The sequence below is a fragment of the Hemitrygon akajei genome, chromosome 20 (genome assembly GCF_048418815.1).
Source record: "Hemitrygon akajei chromosome 20, sHemAka1.3, whole genome shotgun sequence".
Taxonomy (NCBI): Eukaryota; Metazoa; Chordata; class Chondrichthyes; order Myliobatiformes; family Dasyatidae; genus Hemitrygon; species Hemitrygon akajei.
Genome location: NC_133143.1, coordinates 53,524,805 through 53,550,427, shown reverse-complemented (window position 1 = coordinate 53,550,427; position 25,623 = coordinate 53,524,805). Strand labels below are relative to the sequence as shown.

At 42.4% G+C, this 25,623-nt stretch overlaps 1 protein-coding gene across 1 annotated transcript in view; it reads right to left on the bottom strand.

Moving 5' to 3' along the window:
• Positions 1–16,550, bottom strand: part of ankhb (ANKH inorganic pyrophosphate transport regulator b) — a 130,826-nt gene extending 114,276 nt beyond the window's left edge. The window contains exon 1 of the mRNA XM_073024329.1: positions 16,033–16,550. Coding sequence (XP_072880430.1) covers positions 16,033–16,131 — 99 coding nt within the window. The 5' untranslated portion in view covers positions 16,132–16,550. The remainder of the gene's footprint in view (positions 1–16,032) is intronic.
• Positions 16,551–25,623: the final 9,073 nt, after the last annotated feature.

The following is a 25,623-nucleotide window of genomic DNA, read 5'->3' as shown; positions in this document are numbered from 1 at the left end:
GAGCGAGCAGGATTGGCCCGACCCTTGCCTTCGATTCCAACAACCTGACCTTTCAGTCTATCTGGGTAGGCATTTAAATTGTTCTAAACACTGGATCATCACCAGCACTAGGACCTGAGGCCTGCTTCAGTGATATACTCTGGGCCTGGATCCCACTGCCACACTCTGGCCCACACTTGACCTTTCCAAATCAGCCCACCAATTAGATCGACCCAATTTCACTCCCGGTTTAGGTGGACAGGCTCTGAAATGACTCCAACATGCCAAATCGTCACCGCTTGGATTCAGCCAACCAGAGTGGTGTCATCAGCAAACTCAAATAAGGCACTGGAGCTTCACAGTCATAAGTGTAAAGCAAGTAGAGCAAGGATAAGCGCACAGCCTTGTGGTGCACCTAAGCTGATGGTAATTGTGGAGGAAATGTTGCCAACCCGAACTGACTGGGATCTGCAAGACAGAAAATCAAGGATCTGGTTGCACAAGGAGATAGCGAGGCCTGGATTAGCTTTGAGTGGACGATAGTATTTAATGCAAAGCTGTAGTCAATGAGGAACATCCTGATGTTTGCACCTTCACTGTTCAGCTGTTCCAGGGCTGAGTGAAGAGCCAATGAAATGGTCTCCCCTGGTGAGCTGGTGTGATGATAGGTAAATTGGAGTAGATTCAAGTAATTTCTCAGACAGGAGTTGATACGTTTCATGACCAACTTCTCAAAGCACTTTGTCACAGAGGATGTAAGTGCTACTGGATGACAGTCATTGATGCAGGTTACCATATTCTTCTTGAACACTAGTATAACTGAAGCCTGCTTGAAGCAGGCAGGTACCTCAGATTGCCAAGGCAAGAAGCTAAAGATGTCAGTAAACACTCCAGCTAGTTGACAAGCTGAGGTCTTCAGTAGTCGGCTAGGTACATACACTACCTGGGCCAAATGCTTTCTGTGGGTTCACCCTCCTGAAGGATGCTCTAACATCGGCCTCAGGGACTGAAATCACATGTCACTGGAGACTGGGAGTTCAGGAAGATGTGGATAAAGTAAGCATAAGAGAAATCGTGCAAATATTTGTACAAATGCGAGCAAAACCTTGTTATCAAGTATGTTGCTAGGCTTCATTTTGTAAGAGGTGATAGCATTCAAGCCATGCAACAGCTGTAGAGCAGCCTTCTGTGATTCAAGTCTGTGCCAGAAAAGCCACTTTGCATGTCAGATGGTTTTCAGAGGTCATACCTAGACCTCGTGTACTTTTATGGGTCGCCAGACCTAAATGCCAGCAATCTCGCCCATCAGGGGATTGTGGATCTCTTGGTTCATCAATGGCTTCTGGCTCGGGAAGACTCTGAATATCACACACATCCAAGAGTGTCTTTATAAAGTCCATGACAACAGTGGCCATCACATATTAAAAAAAATTATCCACACAGTCATCCGTCAGTATTCCAGGTAATGTGGAAATCATCCAGGCTGCTGCAGTTTGATTTAGTCTCCATTACATCTCTAACAGCACCTACACAAGTATCTGGAAAATTGCCAATTTAGGTATCTTTTTCATAAAATGCAGAAAAATTCTTTCCTAATAAGCAATAACTGCCACATCAAACACAAGAGATTCTGCAGATGCTGGAAATCCAGGGCAACACATGCAAAATACTGGGGGAACTCAGCAGGTCAGGCAACATCTTCTTGCCCTGACTACTAAGTTCCTCCAGCATTTTGCATGTGTTTATCTGCATCATAAATCTACTATTAAAATACAGTATAGAGAATGAATGTGTCATCGGCTGAGCTATCACCTGCCCACTGTACACTTTGTCATCTTTCCATCTGTCAACTCCATTAGGGTTCTGACCTTGCTAAGATCTTGGCCCAAGTATGACAGAAGAACTAAACTCCAAGGGTGAGAGTGAGTGCCCTCAGTAGCCAAATAGCATTTGATACCAAGGATTCCTAGTAATTCTGACGGCAATGGGAAATCAGGGGGGAAAGTCTCCATTCGGCATAAAAGAAAGGGATTGCGGATGTGGAGGCCAATGAGCACGGGTTGTCACTGGGTCATTTGCACATTGAAGTAAAAGGACAGGTCATTTTCATAGGCCAGCTGTTCTCTTCAGTTGACCACAGCAATTACTAACAATAGGCAAGAACTTTCCCTACTGTCGTTCTTAATATTTGCATTGTTACCGACTTAGTGCATTGCTAATCTGCTGTGCTCTGCAAACGATGGTTCAAGTCCAAACCTCGTTGCTAGGGCCGCATTGGTTGAGAGTAAATCAAGGAGCTTCAGGGACAGCATGATAGCTTGCACAATGCTATTACAGTACCAATGACCTAGATTCAATTCCACCATTGCCTGTAAGGAGCTTGTATGTTCTCTCCATGACGTGTGGGTTCCCTCCAGGTGCTCCGGTTTCCTTCTACATTCAGAAGACATGGAGGCTCTTGGGTTAATTAGCCATATGGGTGTAACTGAGCAATGCTGGCTTGTTGGGCCGAAGGAGTGTTACTGTGCTATATCTCTAAACAAAATCAATAAATAACATCTTCAGGTCATTGACATAGGAGTTCCTCAGGTCAGTAGCCTGGGTTCAAGCATTTTTAGCTACTTCATGAATGAGCCCTCCATTTTCAGTTCTGAAGTGCAGAGGTTTGCTGAAGATTGTGTAGTGTTCAGTTTCATTTATATTTCCTCAAATAGGAAATCATTCCACACTTACATGCAACATAATCTGAGGAATACTTAAGCTTGTGCAGATATGTGACAAATACTGAACACATTATACAAATGCCAGGTAATTGCATCTCCCAAAATTAACTGGCCCACATATTCCACTAGCAATGCTTTTTTTTTTGGTTTACTACTGATCACAAACTTAATCAGACAAGTCATCTCAATGCATTTCTAAAGGAGCAAGGCCACAGAGGTACTCTGGCAAGTGACACACTTTTTTAACCCAAAGCCTCTTCAATGTCTTCGAGTCAGCAGCACAATGAAGGACAATTGATTCTGACTTACTGATGTTCTGATGCAGGGTTTCAACCAAAACATCTTTATTCCTTTCCATAGCTGCTGCCTGACCTGCTGAGTTCCTCTGTATTATGCTGCATTTCTAGCAGCTGCAGAAAATCTTGTATTTAAAACTTAATCTATTTGCTTGGATGAGGGCAGTTCCGACAGTTACTCGTGATATTGAGTAACAGCAATACAAAAGCTTGTTTAATTTTGAACCCATCCACCAGAGTGTAGTAAGAGTAATATGACAGTCAGCAACTATAAATTCCTCAGTGTTAAAATTTCTGGATCTGAACTGTGTCCAGCACACAAGTGACATTACAAAGAGAGCACAGTAGTGCCTCCACTTTCTTAGATGTTTGCAAAGATTTGGCATGTCCTCTAAAACTTTTACAAACTTAAACAGATATGTGGTGGAGGGTACATTGACTGGTCACATCGCAGCCTGCTGTGGAACACCACCAAAATGTAGTGCATATGATCCAGTCTATCACAGGTAAAGCCCTCCCTACCATCGTGCTCCCACAGGAAAGTAGCATCCATCGTCAAGGATGCCCACCATCCAGGCCATGCTTTCTTCTGTTGCTGCCATCAGGAAGGTGGTGCAGAAGCCTCAGGACTCACACTACCAGGTTCAGGGACAGTTATAACCCCTCAACGATCAGGCTATTGAACCAGAGGGGATAACTTCACTTGCACCATCACTGAGCTGTCCCTCAACCTAGGCACTCATTTTCAAGGGCACTTCATCTCATGTTCTTCATATTTATTTCACAAGACCGTAAGACAAAAGTGCAGAATTAGGCCATCTGGCCCATTGAGTCTGCTCACCATTCAATCATGGCAGATCTTTTTGCTTTCCCTCCTCAGTCCCACTCCCGACCTTCTCCCGACGTGGCCAATCAAGAACTTATCAGGCTCTGCCTTAAATATACTCAATGACCTGGCCTCCACAGCCACCTGCAGCAACAAATTCCACAAATTCACCACCCTTTGACTAAAGAAATTTCTCTGCATCTCTGTTTTAAATGGGCACCCCTCTATCCTAAGGCTGTGCCCTCTTGCACTAGATTCTCTCACCATGGGAAACATCCTTTTCACATCTACCAAGTCTAGGCCTTTCAACATTCAAAAGGTTTCAATGAGATTCCCCCATATCCTTCCAAATTCGAGCAAGTACAAAACCAGAGCTATCAAACGTTCCTTGTATGATAACCCTATCATTCCTGGTATCATCCTTGTGAACCTCCTCTGAACCCTCTCCAATGTCAGCACATATTTTCTTAAAAGAGGAGCCCCAAACTGTACACAATACTCAAGGTGAGGCCTCACCAGTGCCTTAAAAAGCCTCAGCATCACATCCCTGCTCTTGTATTCTAGACTCTTGAAATGAATGCTAGCACTGCATTTGTCCTCCTCAACACTGACTCTTCCTGCAAGTTAACCTTTAGCATGTTCTGCAAAAAGACCCCCAAGTCCTTTGCATCTCAGATTTTTGGATTTCCTCCCTGTTTAGAAAATAATCTGTGTATTTATTTCTACTACCGAGGTGGATGACATTTTCCAACATTGTATTTCATTTGCCACTTTCTTGCTCATTCTCCTAATCTATCAAAGTCTTCCTGCAGCTTACTTGTTTCCTCAACACTACCTGCCCTCCAACAATCTTCGTATTATCTGAAAATCTGGCAACAAAGCTATCTATTCCATCATCTGAATCATTGATATACAGCAGAAAAAGCGGTCCCAACACCAACCCCTGCAGAACACCACTAGTCACTGGCAGCCAACCAGAAATGGATCCTTTTATTCCCACTCGCTGCCTCCTACCGATCAGCCAATGCCCTAACCACACCAGTAACTTTCCTGTAATGCCATGAGCTCTCAACTTGGTAAGCAGCCTCATGTGTGACAATGTGTCAGTTTTGAACAGATCATACCTCCGGCAGAAGTGATCCCAATGATCCAAGAGCCTGATGCCCTACCTCCTGCACCACTTTCTCAGACATGCATTTATCTGCCAAATCATCCTGTTTCTACACTCACTGGTGCGTGGCCCAGGCAGCAATCCATAAATTACTATCGTGGAGGTTCTACTTCTCAGTTTTCTGCCTAGCTCTCTAAATTCTCTTTTCAGGACCTCTATGCTTTTCCTTCTTTTGTCACTGGTACCAATACATCTGGCTGCTCTACCTCCCCCTCCAAAATGCTGTGGATGGAAGATGCCCCTGACCCTAGCACCTGGGAGGCAACATACCATTCGGGTGTCCCGTTTCCTGTCCACAGAATCTCCTGTCTGTTCCCCCAACCACCGAGTCCCCTATCACTTTCGCTCCCCTCTTCTCCCTCTTTCCCTTCTGCACCATGGACCCATGCTCGGTGCCAGTAACCTGGTCTCTGTGGCATTCCCCTGGGAGAGCATCCCCCACAACCGTATCCAATACAGTATATTTATTATTGATGAGAAGAGCCACAGGGGTGCTTTGCGCCAACTGCACACTCGCCTGTCCATTTCTTCTCTTGGCAGTCACCCAGCTTAGGGGCGACTACTTCCCTGTAACTCCGATCGAAGATTTCCTCACTCTCCTATACAAGCCGAAAGTTTCTTATTTATTATAAATTTCTTATTTATTACTATCTTTTATTTTCTGTATTTGTATAGTTTGTTGTCTGTCTGTGTTTGTCCATCCTGTTGGGGGGGGAGAAGGTCTTTCATTGATTCTATTGTTTCTTGTACACACTGTGAATGCCCACAAGAAAATTAATCTTAGGTTATATTTGGTGATACATACATATTTTGATTGTAAGTTTACTTTGAGCTTTGAATAGTAAGCATAGAAGCTCCACAATCTCTACTTCCTTTCCAAATAACTCAATTATCTTCAAACTCCTTAATTACGACTAGCTCAAATCCTGAAACTCATTATCCCACTACACTGTCAGGGTTTTTTCTAAAGCACTTTCATCACCAAGACTGCTGCAGTTCATGGCTGCAACACACCTTCTCAAGGGAAATTCATCAATATGTGCTGATTATGTTAGTTGTGCCCAAATGCCATGAGGAAAAAAAATGAAAGTATGGTTTGTAAAGCACCTGAAAGAATTCTTAAGCCAACTTTCTTCCTATGGATTAAAAAAAATTTAACTTTGATTAACTTTCACAACCTCACAAAAACATGTCTTGGGTCTGCAAAATGTTACTGACTAGCACCTTACAGTAAACAAACAACCAATTTATATTGTTTGTTTTAATAATCAATTCTCCAAGCATGATTACACTCTGTTAGCTGTGACATGAGCTGATTGTTTTTAATAATTTACATCCTATCCAAATGTTAATAACACATATGCCATGACTGGTAATTACACAATCGTTTAAAGTTCAGCAAAACACTGATTTTGTTCCACTTTCATTTAGACTCTGGAGGAATACTGTTGAGGTAACAAACACAAAATGCTGGAGAAACTCAGCAGGCCAGGCAGTATCTATGGAAAAAAAGTACAGTCGGCATTTCATGCCGATACCCTCCTGATGTGACATAGGTCCTGTTGAAGGGTCTCAGCCTGAAACGTCGACTGTACTTTTTTTTTCCTCACAGATGCTGCCTGGCCTGCTGAATTCCTCCAGCATTTTGTGTGTGTTGCTTGGATTTCCAGCATCTGCAGATTCTCTTGTTTTTGTCTGTTGTGAGGTCATACCTCATCATCCAGTGCAAGCTCTTGGTGTAGACCAGGGGTGTCAAACTCATTTTAGGTCACGGGCCGGATTGGGCAAAATGCAGCTTCATGCGGGCCGGATCAGCTGCACGCGTGCGAACGCAGCTTTCATTGCCTCCGTTTTTTCAGCCTGTTCTCATGTGTCTCAGACTCTGCTATAACTACAATGTGTTTCACTTCACAAATTCTGTTTCTTATGAAGAAGACTGCTGAGCAAGCATTATTTTTATGATTGGTATTAACTTACAATAATAGGCTTCATATCGCCGGGCCATTAATAATAAAAATAATAGATCTATATAATTGTACGCCGGGCCGGATATGGCCCGCAGGCCTTGAGTTTGACACCTATGGTGTAGACATTAAAATGAAGGTTTTAACAGAATTAGCATACAGACAAGGAACAGAAACTGATTCGCTGTGGATTTACCATTTTTATGCCTCAGTGCAAATTTACTAGATTTAAATTAAAGGATTGCAACATTCAGCCATGGGAATCACAATCAAAAGTCAAGTTTATTATCACTGTTTTATATAACACGAAATGTATTTTTCTGCTGCTGCAGTTCATTTCAAAGATATCTATTTACTATAAATTGCTAAATTTAAAAAAATTGGGAAATAAAAGGAATACCGAGGTAGTACTCATTGACCATTCAGAAATCTTATCAGTGGGGGAAGAGGCCATTTCTGAATTGTTGATTTTGGATCTTCAGGCTGCTGTATCACTTTCCCGATAGCAGTAACAAGAAGAGGACATGCCCTGGATGATGAGGGTTCCCTGATGATGGAAGTCGCCTTCCTAGCCATCGCCTCTTGAAGATGTCCTTGACGGCTTGCAATCCTATGCACTGAAGCCTCCATGCCAGGCCATGATGCAACCAGTCAGAATGCTCGCCGCTGTACATCTATAAAAATTTGCAAGGGTCTTTGGTGACATACCAAATTTCCACTTGCATGCCTTCTTCCTGATTGCATCAATGTGCTGGGCCTGGACGAAGTCCTCTGAGATGTTGACACCTGGGAACTTAAAACTGCTCACTCTTTCCACTGCTAACCCTTCATGTTCTCCCTTCCCCTTTCTGAAATCTAAAACTAATTCCATGGTGTTGCTGATCGAGTGCAACACTTATCAACAAGCCAATCTATCTCATTCCTGTATTCCTCCTCATTATCATCTGAGATTTTACCAACAGCAGTGGTGTCATCTGCGAACAATAAATAGCGTTTGAGCTGTGCTTACCAACACAGTCATGAGTGTAGAGAGAGAAGCACAGTGGGCTAAGCATGCATCTTTTAAATGCTCCTACATTGATCATCAGCAAGGAAATGTCACCACCGATCCACACTGATTGTGGTCTCCTGATAAGCAAGTCAAGGATTCATTTGCAGAGGGAGGTATAAAGACCCAGGTTTTTAATCTTGGTGACTAGTACTGAGAGGATGACGTCATTGAACATTGTGCTGTAATCAATAAACAGCAGCCTGATGTTATGTTTTGCTGTTGCACCCAGAGCTGAGTGGAGAGCCAATGAGAATGCAGCTGAGGCAGGAGTTCATTCTACCCATGACTAACCTCGTGACGCACTTTATTTACAGTGGATATGAGTGCTACTAGACAACGGTCATTGAGGCAGATTTATGATTGCTTCACATTTTGAAGCTGGTGAGAACCTCAGAACACAGCAGTGAGTGGTTGATGATGGCCTTGAATACTCCAGAAAGTTGGCTGGCAGAGCTTTTCAGTACCCTGCCTGGTACATCAGGGCCTGAGGCCTTGTGAAAGTTCACCCTCTTGAAGGATGCTGGGAACATTAACCTCTGAGACAGAAATCGCAGGTTTGCCAGATGCTGTGGGGATTCACACAGATGTGGTGTCATTTATTCTCCCTTATAAAGCATGCATAGAAGGGTCAGCTTGTAGGAGAGTGAAGTGCCACTGCTGTTGAAGTTGTTAGGCCCTGCTTTCTAAAAAGTCATGCCATGTAAACCCTGCCACAGCTATTGTGCATCAGATTGTGCATTTAGTTTCACACAGAATTGGCTTTTCACTCTCACAATTGCCTTCCCGAAGTTGTATCTGGACTTCCTGTAGGATTCGGGCCTTTAATACACAGATCTAGCTCCCAGCAGACTGAATCTCATGATTTATCCTGGGCTTCTGGTTTGGGAAGACTTTGTAATTTGGCAAACATTTGCTAAATGCACACAAATGGTGTCAAGCTTCCATATTGTTGTGAAAAAGGCATGAACCTCTCTCAAAACTACTAAGCAACTGCAAAGATTACAGTGAGTGATATTACCAGAATGTTTCACAGAAATGCAGTGGGTTTAAAACTATCGGATATAGGAGCAGAATAGGCCATTTGCCCATCAAGTTTGCTCTGCCATTTCATAATGGCTGATCCAATTTTCCTCTCAACCCCAATTTTTTGCCTTCTCCCTGTATCCCTTCATGCCCTACCTAATCAATAATCTATCAACCTCTGCCTTAAATATACCCAATGAGTTGACTTCCACAGCAGCTTGAGGCAATCAATTCTACAGATAAACCACTCTCTGGCTAAAGAAATTCCTCCTCATCTCCATTCTAAAAGGAAGGTCCTCTAATTTGAGGCTGTGTCCTCTGGTCTTAGCCTCACCCACCATAGGTAACAACTTCTCCACATCCACTCTATCAGGCCTTTCATAATTCAATAGGTTTCAATGAGGTCACCCCTTATTCTTCTGAATTCCAGTGAGTAGAGATTGAAAGCCATCAAATGCTCCTCACATGATAAGCCTTTCAATTCTGGAATCATTTCAGTGAAACTCCTTTGAACTCTAATGTCAGCACATCTGTCCTTGGAGAAGGAGCCCAAAACTGCTCACAATACTCCCAAGTGAGGCCTCACCTTGCCTTTATATTCTAGTCCTCTTGAAATGAGTGCTAACATTGCATTTGCTTTCCTCACCAAGGACTCAACCTGAAAATTAACCTTTATGGAATCCGCACAAGGACTCCCTAGTCCCTTTGCACCTCAGATTTTTGAATTCTCTCTCCATTTACAAAATAGTGTACCCTTTTATTTCTTCAACCAAAAAGCATGACCGTACACTTCCTGACACTGTATTCCATCTGCCATCATTTACCCATTCTCCTGATCAACCTAAGTTCTTTTGTAGCTTCTCTATTTCTTCAAAACTACTTGCCCCTCCACCTATATTCGTATTGTCCACAAACCTTGCCACAAAGCCATCAATGCCATCATCCAAGTCTTTAACATATAACGGAAAAAGAAGCGGTCCTAACACACACCCCTGTAGAATACCACTGGTCACCAGCAGTCAACTAGAAAAGGCTTCATTTATTCGCACACTTTGCTTCCTGCCAATCAGCCACTGCTTTACCAATGCAAAAATCTTTCCTGTAACACCATGGAAGCAGCCTCATGCATGGCACCTTGTCAAATGCCTTCTGAAAACCCAAGTACACAACTTTCAATGATCCTCCTTTGTCTACCCTACTTAGTATTTCTTCAAAGAATTCCAACAGATTTGTCAGGCAAGATTTTACCTTGAGAAAATCACGCTGACCACGGCCTATTTTATTGTATGCCTTCAAGTACCTAAAACCACATCCTTAACAATCGACTTCAACATCTTCCCACCCATCAACGTCTGACTAACTGGCTGCAACTTCCTTTCTTCTCCCTCTTGCTTCTTGAAGAGTAGAGTGACATTTGCAATTTCCCATCCACTGGAACCATGGCAATATCAATTGATTCTTGAAAGATCACTACCAATGCCTCCACAATCTATTCAGTCATCTCTTTCAGAACCCTGAGGTATATACCATCCAGTCTAGATGACTTATCTACCTTCATATCTTTGAGTTTCCTAAGGACCTTCTCCCTACTAATGGCAACTTCACCCACTTCTGCCTCCTAACACTTTCAAACTTCCAGCATACTGCCAGAAAAGACTGATGCAAATACTTCATCAGTTCATCTGCCATTTCCTTGTCACCCATTACAACCTCTCCAGCATCATTTTCCAGCGGTCCAATATCCCCTCTCAGCTCTCTTTTACACTTATCTGAAGACACTTTTGGTATCCTCTTTAATATTATTGGTATACTTACCTTCATATACCATCTTTTCCTTCTTAATGACTTTTTGGCTGCCTTCTGTTGTTTTTTAAAGGCTTCCCAATCCTCTAACTTCCCACTACCTTTTGCTCTATTAAATGCCCTCTCTTTGGTTTTTATGTCAGCTTTGACTTCTCTTGTCAGCCACGATTGTGTCATCTTACCTTTAGAATACTTCTTCCTCTTTGGGATGTATATATCCTGCATCTACTGAATTGCTTACAGAAATTCCAGCCATTGCTGCTCTGCCAGCACTCTTTTCCAATCAATTTTGACCAGCTCCTCTCTCATGCCTCTGTAATTCCCTTTACTCCACTGTAATACTGATACTTCTAACTTTAGCTTCTCCTTATCAAATTTCAGGGTGAATTTGATCAGATTATGATCACTTTCTCCTAAAGGTTCCTTTACCTTAAGCTCTCTAATCAATTCTGGTTCATTACATAACACCTAATCTAGAACAACTGATCCCACAGTGACTCAACCACGAGCTGCTCTGAAAAACCATTTTGTAGGCACTCTGGAAATTCCCCCCTTGGGATCCAGCACCAATCCGATTTTCCCAATCTACCTGCATATTGAAGTCCCCCATGGCTATTTTAACATTGCCCCTTTGGCATGCATTTCTATCTCCCACTGTAATTTGTAGACCACATCCTTACTGCTGATTGGGGATCTGTATACAACTCCGATCAGTCTTTTTCCTCCTGCAATTCCTTAGCTCTATCCATAATAATTCAACACCATCCAACCCTATGCCACATCTTTCTAATGATCTGATTTCATTCTTAACCAACAGAGCCATGCCAGCCCCTCCACCTGCCTGTCCTTTCAATACAATGTATATCCTTGGATGTTAAACTCACAGCTATAATCTTCTTTCAGCCAAAATTCTGTGTGTGTGTAAAGCTATCTGCTAACTTGTTTCCTGTGAGCTTCACAGAAACGTTGATCTCAAAATCTTAGAAAAATAACATAAAACAAATCAGATCACAATGCAATTAATCCCAATGAGTGACCATATGTGATCCTTTTACTTTAGCCAAAACCCACTACCTTACCCAGTTCTCATTGAAAAGCCTTGGATATGACTTCATGGCCCTCATCACCACTACTGTGGCTGGAGGTTCAGTCCAGATTAATCATTCTTTCATGAGGAAATAATTCTTCATAAATGTCATAGTTTTAATGATTCAAGTATCCATCATTCATGGCCCACCATCCAATCCATGCTCTCCTCTTACTGCTGCCATCAGGAAAGACATATAACTAGGTTCAAGAACAGTTAACACCTTTGAATCATTAGTCTCCTGAACCAGCTTGGATAACTTCACTCACCTTAACACTGAACTGATTCCATGATCTACAGATTCACTTTCAAGTATCTACAAATTGTGTTCCCAATATTATTTATTTATTATTATTACTTTTTTGCACCTGGCTCATTTTGTCTCCTTTTCCATATTTGTTATTTGTTCATGTTTATTTGTAAGCAGTTGGGATTGGGATCCTTGCACCTACTCTGAATGCCCCCAAAGAAATGAACCTCAGGATAGTATACGGTGACCTATATGTACTTTGAGAATAAATTTACTTTGAACTTTGATTTACTTCCCACATACATTAATCACTCTGTAGGCAAGGCGACAGAAAAAAATGTATTGCTTGCACTCAGGACTGAGCATTGTCTGTGTCACTGCTAGAAATAGATATGAATACTGCACATCACTTAGAGATCTGGCATAGCTAGTGATCTGCTGTATTTCAAATGCAAAGATTGGCACTTCAGTGACGCTGAGGACAGGCATTTGGAATATTCCCAGTCAACCATGAGATACATCTAACTGTGCAATTCTGATCTTGGTGAAAAATTCAAAAATATCAGAAATGTACTAGTGCAAATAAAAGAGAGATTACAACTATTAGAAAAATGTGTGCAGACTGGTGCTCCTTTGGAAAAGGATATTGTGATAGAAGAATTATGAATGTGTTTTCAGGAGAAGGGCTTGGGAAGTGTACTTACAAAAAAACTCAGAATTGGATACTATTAACACTAATAAACACAGTAAGGGCAACAGGAGTTACATTGTAAGCTGGATAATGGTTAGAACAATATGGAACTTGCTACCGCAAATAGCAGGGATGATTTATATTGATGCATATAAAGGGAATCTAAGAGGAGAAAAACAAACAAGAAAGGAAGACAGCAAGAGAAGCTCACGAAGAACATAAATAGTGGCAGATCTATCAGACTCAATGACCAATTTCTGTGCAGTACATTCTATATGAACTATTTTATTGTCAAGGAACTGAAACAGCCCTATAATTATTGTATTAGATAGACTGACTATGTGCCTGTCCTCCTGCCACAGCAATGTTAAACAGGCCAATATTTTAAATAAATGACATGTTGTGTGCATCATACAATAACATAAAGAATCCATTCAGTGATATAATAGATACCTATAGGTTAAAACAACAGATAATCTATTTGAAACCTTTTATATTGCTGAATATGGAAAATGTTTAAAAATTGCAATTAAAGTTCATTTCAAAACATCCTTGATGTCTGTGCATGAGTACCAAGGTTGCAATTTTTGCCGACATTTACCACAGTTGATTTTAAAAGAGGCACTATTGTCAATGTCTCCTGAATGACTCAGTGTTTCTCTGAACAGCAGCAGCGCAACCTCTGACTCTGGCGTAGCCAGAGTAGTTACATTATTAATGACCACATCAGAATAAACTAGGACATACTCTGATCAGGACAAAGGCAAACCTCAGTTCTCATCTATTTTAATTGAAATACATGCATCCCGATTCTTTGGCTGAGACTACTGGTTATTTCTACAAGTATACAATTGTCTCTGGCTAGCCAACTGGAGCAGATAATTTTAACTTAATTTCCAAAATTATATTCAGCATCTTGAATATAGCAAATCCATTGATACACCTCCAAAACCAGACATTAAAAAAAAACAGGTAACAACCAATAGTTAAGGGAAGTGTGATGAAAGAGGAGTATTTGAAGAAGGTAACAGAAAGATGGAAACATGGACATAGATATGGAGTTGACATAATCATAGAGGGTAGCGTGCAGCATGTTATTACAGTGCAAGTGACCTGGGTTTATTACCCACCACTGTAAGGAGTTTGCACGTATTCTCTGTGCCCTATGGGTTTCCTTTTAATGATCTGGTATCCTCCCACATTCCAAAGACGATCAGTTCAGATGCTACCTGGTTACACAGGTGTAATTGGACTCATTGTGCCAGAAGGGCTGGTTACCATGCTGCATCTCCAATTAAATTAATAATTTTAATAAGGGTATTTTGAGGGTACAGTTCCATATCTGAAAAAAAAACAGGCTTGTACAGTGATGTGAACTGCAAATATGTACGAATGGTAAAAGGCAAAGTAAACTTTAAATTAGAGCTGGTGAAGTGTGCGATATAAACTGCGTCAAGGATCTTCAAAGTTCAAAGTGCATCTATTATCAAAGTATGTATACCAAATACAACCTTGCGATTCATTTTCTTGCAGGCAGCCACAAAACAAAGAAACACAACAGAATTCACACAAAAAAGACACAGAAAAGCCAAAACGTCCAATTGGCATAAAAAGAACAAATCATGCAAAAAATAAAAAAAGAAAACAAATATTTCATAGAACATGAACTGCAGGGTCACCAAAAGGGAGTCCACAGCTATAGATCTACAGAACAATGATCTGTGGATAAAGTTTAGAAACATCAATTGTTCATGAAGATGGAGCTAACCTCACCAAGTGCTCATTTTTATGCATGTGTGCTTTTAAATTGATTACTGACAGATAATTAACCAGAATTATCACTGACTCGGATATCACAGAATATCATGTATTCACATGTCATCCACATGTACCTACTTTTCCAGCAAATGCCAACATGCAAAGCTGAGAATGGACATTCTCAAGATTCATCTATGACATGTACTGTATATTGAAACACAGTGAAATACATTGTTTCACACCAGCCCTATTGAGTGTGATCTTTCATTGACTCTCTTGTGTTTCTTGTATCTATTGTGATTGCCAGCAAGAAAAGGAATCTCATGGTTGTATAAGATAATAAAGTTACTTTGAACCAGAGGGTGAGTTAGCGGCAGCCTGCAAGTGTTGCCATACACAAAATGCTCGGAAGAGCAACACAGAACAGGCGGAGTTGTTAGATGCAGCAAAGACCTATTATAGGTACAAGTGTAGACAGCAAGAAACAACTATGACCTCAAAAATTACATGCTCATTTTCATTAGATGGAAATATCAACAAATTATCTTATTTTTAACAGAGACTGTCCTTACATGCAGCAAGGTACTTTTTTTTTCTTGACAAATTGTGCTGTGGATTTTGGTCAACATGGGCACCCCATTGCACTGTGCACATTCAGAACCACATCACTCTGTACTTCTGACATTCCTAGCATGAGAGACAATAATCAACCTTGAGATTAATGCTACCAAAGGAAAAATCTCTAGAAACCATCTGAACATTTCCTTTAATTACAGCTGTTAAATCAGCACTGAGCAACGATGGGAAGTTGACTAGTAAGCAATGGAATCCTGAGTAGGAGGACAACACGAATGAAAGGTCACACACCACCTTCTAGTCAGTTGAGGGAAACGAAGTGTAGGCCTGGGCACTGTGGGATGTGCCGTCCTCTATAACTGGCTCGTGGAAGGGAGGGCAGGCGATGCCACCTATCCCTCGCATCCACTCACCTTGATCAAGACTACCGCAACGAGCGCATTTGTGGTCCCTTCCCCCTCTCCCACCCAGTAAGACACGATTCCAGGATCCCTTTCATTACTGCAGACACGAAAGAGGAATCAGTGCTGCGGCTGTCGGCTGCCTCCGGTTGGCTTCAGCCGCGCACACACGGATGATGGCAATGCCCCACAGACCAGAGGGCCGGTGACAGCCAGCGAACAGCTGATCACGGTCACCATCCCATCTGCCACCGGACCCCCACCCCCGACACCACTCGACCTCCTCAAAAACGAACACAGATTTTAACCACCCCACTTTACACTAAACATCTCTCCTCCCTCAAATCAGCGGCATTAATTTTGCTGCGCATCTTAAAAGCGCACAGCAGAAGTATGAGAGAGAGAGAGAGAGGACAAAAATAAATTCACTGACCTGTTCGCCGAGGTCGACCGCGATGTTGGTGACGGCCAAGGGCACGAGGAAGCGCACCAGCGGCCAGTAGTGGGTGTGAAAGGCGGCGAGTTTAAGCATGGTACCCGCGGACCCGCTTCCTCGGTCCCCGGGGGATGGGTACGTGAGGCTGGGGGTGGAGCAGGGCAGTGGAGGAGGACGGGCAGCTCCGCGTAATTAAAACAACAAAAACAAAAAAAAAACAACAACCCACAAACCCGATCAGAAGAGCTGACGGTCCCCTTTCCCTCCGCACGACATTGAAAAAGGGGACCGACCAGAAGTTTCTGCCATTATGCAGCGCAGTAAACAAGGAGAGGGCGAAAACAAGGAGAGGGCGAAAACAAGCGAGGGGCAGCAACAATTGTAAATTCACGCACAGAAGCTTCTGCCTGCCGGTTTGCTGGCGGAATGCAGCAGCAACATGATGAGAGTCGGCGGCATGTCGGTGTGTGCATGAGGGGCGGAGGGAGGGAGGTCACACAACAGCCACTACAGATCTGACTGATCGGCCCCTCCTCAGCGCGTCAGCACCCGGCTGCCAGGGGCAAGGCGGCGTGTTCCCGGTTAATTGCTCGACGCCTTGGATCCCCTGGGATGGCTGGCGCCTTTCGCACCCCACTGGGACGTCGCAACTGTTGGAGGTTCTCCGGAGAGCTGAAGAAATGATTAGAGTGAAATTCATTATGTCAACTCCATATCTACGTCCATGTTTCCATCTTTCTATTACTGTACCTTCTTCAAATACTCCTCTTCCACCCCACCTCCCTTAAATATTGATTGTTACCTGTTTATAATGTCTACCTTGTTTTGGTGGTGTATCAATGCATTTGCTATATTCAAGATTGTACGATGACCAATTGCATAACTTCTGCTTCAAGTCTAGGAATGCTCCAACAACTGACTTTTAACGACTGGGGCTGACTCTAGTTTGTACCTTTTCTGGTGATTCTACATTTCTATAGCACCTACCATTTAAACCAGCAAAAGGAAAATATGAGGGATGGTTGATAAGTTTGTGGCCTAAGGTAGAAGGAGATGAGTTATTAACTTCAAACTTTCTGCATAATCACTCAAAGAGTTGAACTGCATGTACATGTAACGAGAGCTGTGTAACTCATCGACTTCTACCTTAGGCCACGAACTTATCAATCACCCATCTGCAGACACTTTCGGGAGGTCCAAGATCCGTATGCTCCATGACCGCTGGACTAGGTGTGTAAATGTAGGGGGGGGGGGGAATATGTTGAAAAATAAATGTGCTACGTTTTCTAAAATTGACTCCTTCTACCTTAGGCTCTGAATTTATCAATCACCCCACTTAATAATAAACCTAAGAATCTGCAGATGTTGGAAACCCAAAACAACGCACATAAAATGTTGGGGGGGGGGGCGGGGGGTGCGCAGCAGAGTTTCTCCAGCGTTTTGTGTGTATTGAAAAGGGAAAACAAATCTTACCGAGTAAGCTGCTGACAAGGCAAGTATATGCACGAGGGCAAAGTGCAGCCATAAAGGGGAAATACAAAGTGCGAAATGTAAACATGTTTTCTAGAGTTAACTTTTCTTTCTTGAGTATACTCAGATAAATTGGCTCCAGATTTTAAATCCCAATTTTACAGTGATTGTTATTGTAGTAACAAACATACTTAGATTAAAATATTTTAATTATATTCCAAAGCCATGCCTGTGATTTGAATCTCATCCAAGTTTCAGTCAATAGCCATACCTCTTCAGGAATCTTTTTTTTAAATTTAATTGATCTACCTATCCTTCAAATGTGAAACACAAGAAGTTAACGCATATTATGTGCAGTAGATTCAGGATAATTGGTACACATTGGGAACAATGGGTTTTGGCCAAATCAGATGCCCGTCCTGATTAGCTAAAGTTTCATGGAAATAGTTAAAAAGTTATAAAACCCTCTCCCACTGTGATCTCTGCTGCCCTCCAACTTCAAATGAACATCAATTTCTTGAACTTCTAGTAATTGCCCCCACCTCACTCCTTCACCATTCCCCATTCCCATTTCCATCCCTCAAATTTATCTCCTCACCTGCCCAACACCTCCCTCTGGTGCTCCTCCCCCTCCCCCTTCTCCCTTGGCACTCTGTCCTCTCCTATCAGATTTCCCCTTTTCCACCCCTTAATCTCTTTCACCAGTGGACTTCTGAGCTCTTTACTTCAGTCCTCCCCCTCTCCCGGTTTCACCTATCACCCCCTTGTACCTCTTCCTCTCCTCCCCCACCATTCTTACTTTGACTATCGATCTCTTTTTTCCTGATGAAGGGTCATAGCCTGAAATATTGACGGTACTCTTTTCCATAGATGCTGCCTGGCCTTCTGAGTTCCTCCGGTATTTTGTGTGTATTACTTTGATTTTCAGCATTTGTAGATTTTCTGATTTTTGTAAAAAAGACAAACTGCTGTTTAACTGAGTAACAAATTATGTATTTAAATGAAGTATAGAACAACGTAGAACACGATCAAAACTACTATTACACGGTGTATTAGTTCCTAATAGTTATCAATGGAGGAGATCATCCAATGTACACACTCTTTTGATTGTAAATGAACAAAATCAGTGCAGGAACCTAGTGTAGATCATGTACTGCTTTCATATAATGCTATCAATGATTGTATCCTCCAAATGTTCATTTTCATTGTAGATTTCAAGATGATTGCTGATACATTCAAATTCTTCATAGATCCTAACTTGTTGAAGTAGTAAAATTGTTTCATTTTCACTCCTGGCCATCTCTGGCATCTCCAAGCCTGAATGCTTGAAATTGCAGTGAGCAAAACAGTTCAGAATTGTCTTACTGCTTGTTTCTCACCAACTATTAGTGACAAAAATCACTTCTAAAAATAAAATGCAGGCACAAGCAACTGATGCTGTTTAAAAAAAAATGTTCATTCTAAACATGTTGTAGTGTTTAATGGCCACACAATTTTATGCATCTGATGCCAGTTAGAATCTGTTCAGCAAAAGCCTCCTATTCCAATTAAATGGTAGGGTGTCCTGAGTGAACAAAGGGATCCCAGCTATTTTTTCAATTAATTTTTGCTCTCTCAGAGTTGTCCTAAATAGCAGCTGCCCTGATTAACCAGAATCCTCTGTACATCTACGAGGAGTGATTGATAAGTTTGTGGCCTAAGGTAAAAGGAGTCAATTTTAGAAAACCAAGCACATTTAGTTTTCCTATATTTACACACTTAGTCCAGCGGTTGTGGAGCATACGGATCCCTTCTTTGTAGAAGTTGGCGTCTTGGACCTCCAGAAGTGGTCCACAGCATGGGTGATTGACTGCAAACTTTCTGCATTTTCACTCAAAGAGTTGAACTGCATGTGCATGTAACGAGAGCTGTATAACTCATCTCCTTCTACCTTAGGCCATGAATTTATCAATCAGCCCATGCTGTGGACCACCTGGAGGTCCAAGATGCTGTCGTTACATGCACGTGCAGTTCAACTCTTTGAGTGATAATGCAGAAAGTTTGATGTTAGCAACTCATCTCCTTCTACCTTGGGCCACAAACTTATCAATCACCCCTGCTGTGGACCACTTCTACAAAGAAGGGATCTGTATGCTCCACGACTGCTGAACTAAGTGTGTACATGTAGGAGGGGACCAAGTTGGAAAAGTAAATGTGCTAGGCTTTCTACAATTGACTCCTTCTACCTTAGACCATGAACTTATCAATCACCCCTCGTGTGTGTGTGTGTGTGTGTGTGTGTGTGTATATATTGGCTGACATGATAGTTGGAGATGCTGGGGATCTGGAGCAACACAAAAAGTGCTGAAGAAACTCAGCAGGTTACACAACATCTACGGAGGGAAATGGATAGTTGACATTTCACATTGAAACCCTTTACTATGACTGGAAAGGAAGGGAGATAGACAGCATCGGTATAAAAAGGTTAGGTTAAGTGGTGGACTGAGATCTGACATGTGATAGGTGGATCCAGTTAGTGGGGCAGTGACATGTGTATACACTCGTGCGGTCTTCTGTAGCCGTAGCTCATCCCCTTCAAGGTTTGACATGTACATTTAAAGGTGCTCTTCTGCACAACATTGTTTTTAAATGAGAATATTTGAGTTACTGTCACCTTCCTGTCATCTTGAAACAATCTGGGCATTCTCCTCCGACCTCTCATCAACAAGACATTTTCCCCTGCAGCACTATAACACACTGTACTTTTCTTTGTTTTTTACATGATTCTCAAAAACTCTAGAGACTGCTGTGCATGAAAACACCGGGAGATCAGCAGTTTCTGAGATACTTGAGCCACTCCATCTGGCACCAGCAATCATTGCAAAGTTCAAAGTTAATTTATTATCTAAGTACGTATATGTCACCATATAGAGACCTGAGATTGATTTTCTTGCAGGCATGCTCAATAAATCCATAATAGAATAAAACCATAATAGTATCAATTAAAGACCACACCAACTGAGCAAAATGTACAAAATACAGCAAAATGTGCGAATAGGCACAAAAATAAATAAATAAATAAATAAATAAATAATATAGAGAACATTAGATGAAGAGTCTTTAAAAGTGAGTCCATAGATTGTGGGAATATTTCAGTGGTGGGGCAGGTGAAGTAGAATGAAGTTATCCCTTTTGGTCAGGAGCCTGATGGTTGAGGGATAATAATTGTTCTTGAACTTGATGGGTGAGTCCAGAGGCTCCTGTACCTTCTTCCTGATGGCAGCAGTGAGAACAGTGTATGGCCAGGGTGGTGGTGTTCCTGATGATGAATACTGCTTTCCTGCAATAATGCTCTGTGGGCAGAATAGTGGGAGGGCTTTACCCATGGTGGACTAGGCCATATATACTACTTCATGTAGTATTTTCCTTCAAGGGCAATGGTGTTTCCATACCAGGCTGTGATGTAGCCAGTCAATATACTCTCCACCACACATCTATAGAAACATTTCAAAGTTTTAGATGTCATGTCAAATCTTTGTAAAGCTCCTGAGGAAGGAGAAGTACTGCTGTGTTTTCTTCATAATTGCCCTTATATGCTCAGCCCAGGAAAGGTTCGCTGAAATTATAACACCAAGGAATTTAAAGTTGCAAACTCTCCACCTTTCATCCCCCAATGAGGACTGGCTCATGGAACTCTGGTTTGCTCCTCCTGAGGTCAATAATCAGCTCCTTGGTCTCGATTACATTGAGTAAGAGGTCATTGTTGTGGCACCACTAAGCCAATCTCCCTCCTATATGCTGATTTGTTCTTTGATTCAGCCTACAACAGAGGTGTTGTCAGCAAATGTGAAAATGGCATTGGAGCTATGCTTAACCACACAGTCATAAGTGTAATATGAGTAGAGTGGGAGCTAAGCACACAGTCTTGTGGTGCATCAGTCCTGATAGAGATTGTGGAGGAGATGTTGTTGCCAATTCGAAATGACTAGGATCTGCAAGGGAGGAAATCAAGGATCCAGCTGCACAAGAAGGTATTGAGGCCAAGGGCCAGAAGCTTATCAATTAGTATTGAGGGGACGATGGTATTGAATGCCAAGATGTAGTTGATAAGGAGCATCCTGACGTAGGCATCTTTGCTGTCCAGATGTTCCAGGGTTGAGTGAAGAGCCAATGAGATGGAAAATGCTGTGGACCTGTTGCACCAGTTGGCAAATTGGAGTGGATTAAAGTCCCTCCTCAGGCAGGAGTTGATATATTTCATTACTAACCTCTCAAAAGACTTCATCACCATTGAAGTAAGCGCTACTGGATGATAGTCATTGAGGCAGATTACCACGTTCTTCTTGGGTTCCAATATAAGTGAAGCCTGCTTGAAGCAGTTGGGTATCTCAGACTACCGGTGAGAGATTAAAGACCTTATTGAACACTCCAGACAGATGATCAGCACAGGTCTTTAGTAGTTGGCCGGATACCTTTCATGGGTTAACCCTGCTGAAAGCTGTTCACATGGTAACCTCAGAGACTGAAATCACAGGATCATCGGGCGTTGGGGGAGTTCATGGTAATTCCTTTCTATTTTGGTGCGAGCATAGAAGGCATTGAGCTCATCTGAAGCAAAGTCACTTAGATCACGTTTCTTCACCTTTCTGATGTTTGATATGAATAACAACTTAACCTCTTTTATGCATTCAGTTGCTGCCACATGATTGTTTGATTAGGTATTTGCATTAACTGTCATGTGCACAGGTGTACCTGATAAAGTGATCCCTGAGTGAATACAAGAAGCATTTGGCAAAGTAAATGTTACGGTGTACATTGTTACAAAGGAATTGGAGAATAAGAAAAAGTAATTTTTTTTTTACAAAACTGTAAGGTTTTGGTGATTCCTTAAGGTTCTCGTCGCCAGGGTAGGTAGTGGAGATAAACTCCCTCTACCTATTAAGTGCTCCCAATGGCAGACCTCTCAAATAACCCCTGACAACTAATACCAGGCCTACATGTGTGGCTTAGCTACTAAGTCCAGTGGAACATTTTCTACAGACAGCAAAAGGGGCAAAAGCGGGTGACTGGTGCCTTAAAACCAGTTGCTTCATACAGATGGGGCTCCTCAGCCATGGTTGGCAGCTCATGAAAGAGAAGGAGAACTCTGATCTCAAACCTCCGCTACCCTGTGGCAAAATCCGCTCACGGGAAAGGCTTCGGGGTAAACCCCAAGGAAAAATCCAGAGTTGGAGTCGCTAAAGCGTATCATTGAGCTAAAGTCTTAGATACAAGTATATAGTATAGTACTTTTGCACTGTACTGTATTTTCAGAAGGCATTTGATAAGGTGCCACACATGAGGATGCTTAACAAGATAAAATCCTATGGCATTACATGAAAAAATATTGGCATGATAGAGGCAATGAGTGGGAATAAAGGGGGCCTTTTCTGGTTGGCTGCCAGTGACTGGTGGTGTTCATCAGGGGTCGGTATTGGAACCGTTACTTCTCTCATTGTTTGTCAATGATTTAGAGGATGGAATTGATGGCTTTGTGGCAAAGTTTGCGAATGATACTGTTACGTACCCCGTAACTGGGTCACTTACCAGCAAAGATAGAGAGGTCCGTTGAAGTCTGATGGTACTATTTTTAAAAGTCTTTATTTATAAAGGTGCACAAAAATAAGATTAATACAAACATTCAGATAATATACGTCATCAATACTCAATCTAAAAGCGCGGGTATAGTAATAATCATCAATAAGAAATAGCTCTATTGTTTGTCTAGGGGATAATATATTGTCCGATGGAAATATAAAAGTCACTCAGTTCCTGCAGGCTTCAGCCTTTGGGGACCGCTGGGTTTTCACTTGTTGGAGAGAGAGAGATTTGTGAGAAAAGAAACTTGCCCGGGTCTTTTGATGAGGCCAATCCGTTGAGTCGGGGGAGTTGGTTCCCCGTTGTTAGTTCAAGAAAATCGTTTCTGTGTACCCGCCACTGGCCTCCAGGCAAGGGAACCGAACACACGTGGCTTCCTTCAAATGGCTGCCCGCTATTACGGGATCGCTAGCGTGTCTTCTGGTGCGTCTGAGGGGCCGTCTCTACAGCCCCTCTTTTATCTTGACTCGCAGGGTAGTAGATGTCAATCAGGTTGGGGGTGATGCAATCTCTCTCTCAACCAGCCCACTTTGCCCGAGGGCTTGCACGTAGCCTAGTCCCCAATCCACAAATGTGTCTCCAAGAGACAATGGCCAATGTCGCGTTATTTTGCATCGCCGGGGAACGAGGCATCCGGCACGTCTCTCTCCCATTTCCTGGGTCCACTGACCCCCTCCCCCCAGTGCTCTTGCGATTCTCGCAAAGGAGGGGGCTGCGGGCATTACACCTCCCCTCTTAAAAGCGTTTTTTTACGGTCTTACAGGATTTTAGAATCTAACACAATGCAAAAGCTTTTCTTTTCACTACAGAGCAATACAGTTATACATTTAATTCAGCATCTAAACAGTTAACGATTACAGTGTCACTTCCTTTACTAGCTTAACATCTTGTACCTTAATAAAGTCTTGTAGCATCAGACTCCAATTTAATAACCACCTTTTTTTTTATTCCTTTTCTTCTGCAAACGAAAACTAAAGAGTTGTGATCTTAGCTTACGTGTATACTACAACAGGTCATGCAAATACCAATCGTTATGTTGCTTTCAACTTAACAGGCAGGCTTCCAAGGGGTTTGTCTTTATTATTTACATGCTTTGCTGAAATCCTGTCTAACCAGCTGGGCTATTTAAAAATGGCGCCCTTCATTAACCGTCATCTCTTTTCCGGTGAGTTCCCACGGGAGGAACTCGGGTAGTTTGGCGAGGTAAACTCCTGCCCGCCTCGTTCATAGGGGTTATTTTATCAACACCGTGTCCCAAACTTAGACCATTTCCACCCAATTCTTTAATTTTACACAGGTGGCTAGCCCTCTCGTCAGGACCCTTTAGGCTATTGGTTTTTAATTCGAACTCTTTGTTCAAGCAGCATTTCAGATTCTGCCTCGTCACACCCCATTCTGGAATAACAATAGGGTGGGGGGTCCCGGCATCTCCCGGCTTAATCTGTAAGCGATCTGCAGGGTTTAAAATTTCTTCATTCAATTTGGGAACTGCAGATTTCCCGTTTCCTTCACTAATACTATTTATCTCCCCAGTTTTGAGCTCCGCATTAGGTTTCACCACCCCTTCGAGCACAAACATCGGGGAACTCTTACTTCCCACGATTACCAGGGTTAACCCCTTTTCCACTGAACCAAGTCTATCTGACCCAAAAGCACGGCCGTCTCGTTTAGCTGAATCAAATACCTCAGACTTTTTCTGAGCTCCGTGACTAGGTTCAGGACCACGTGCATCCCCAACTTGGACATACTCAAACGGGACATTGGCCTCTTCCAGGCTTTCAATACCTGTACCTTTTTCAAATTCTAAATTCCCCTGATCCTCCCAGTTACTCTCTGGGCGACTCCTTTCCGGAGTAAACTCAACCCCACGGGCTGAAACAACCTCATCTGCCAACCGGTTCATTGCTCGACGCCTTGGATCACCTGGGATGGCTGGCGCCTTTCGCACCCCACTGGGACGTCGCAACTGTTGGAGGTTCTCCGGAGAGCTGAAGAAATGATTAGAGTGAAATTCATTATGTCAACTCCATATCTACGTCCATGTTTCCATCTTTCTATTACTGTACCTTCTTCAAATACTCCTCTTCCACCCCACCTCCCTTAAATATTGATTGTTACCTGTTTATAATGTCTACCTTGTTTTGGTGGTGTATCAATGCATTTGCTATATTCAAGATTGTACGATGACCAATTGCATAACTTCTGCTTCAAGTCTAGGAATGCTCCAACAACTGACTTTTAACGACTGGGGCTGACTCTAGTTTGTACCTTTTCTGGTGATTCTACATTTCTATAGCACCTACCATTTAAACCAGCAAAAGGAAAATATGAGGGATGGTTGATAAGTTTGTGGCCTAAGGTAGAAGGAGATGAGTTATTAACTTCAAACTTTCTGCATAATCACTCAAAGAGTTGAACTGCATGTACATGTAAGGAGAGCTGTGTAACTCATCGACTTCTACCTTAGGCCACGAACTTATCAATCACCCATCTGCAGACACT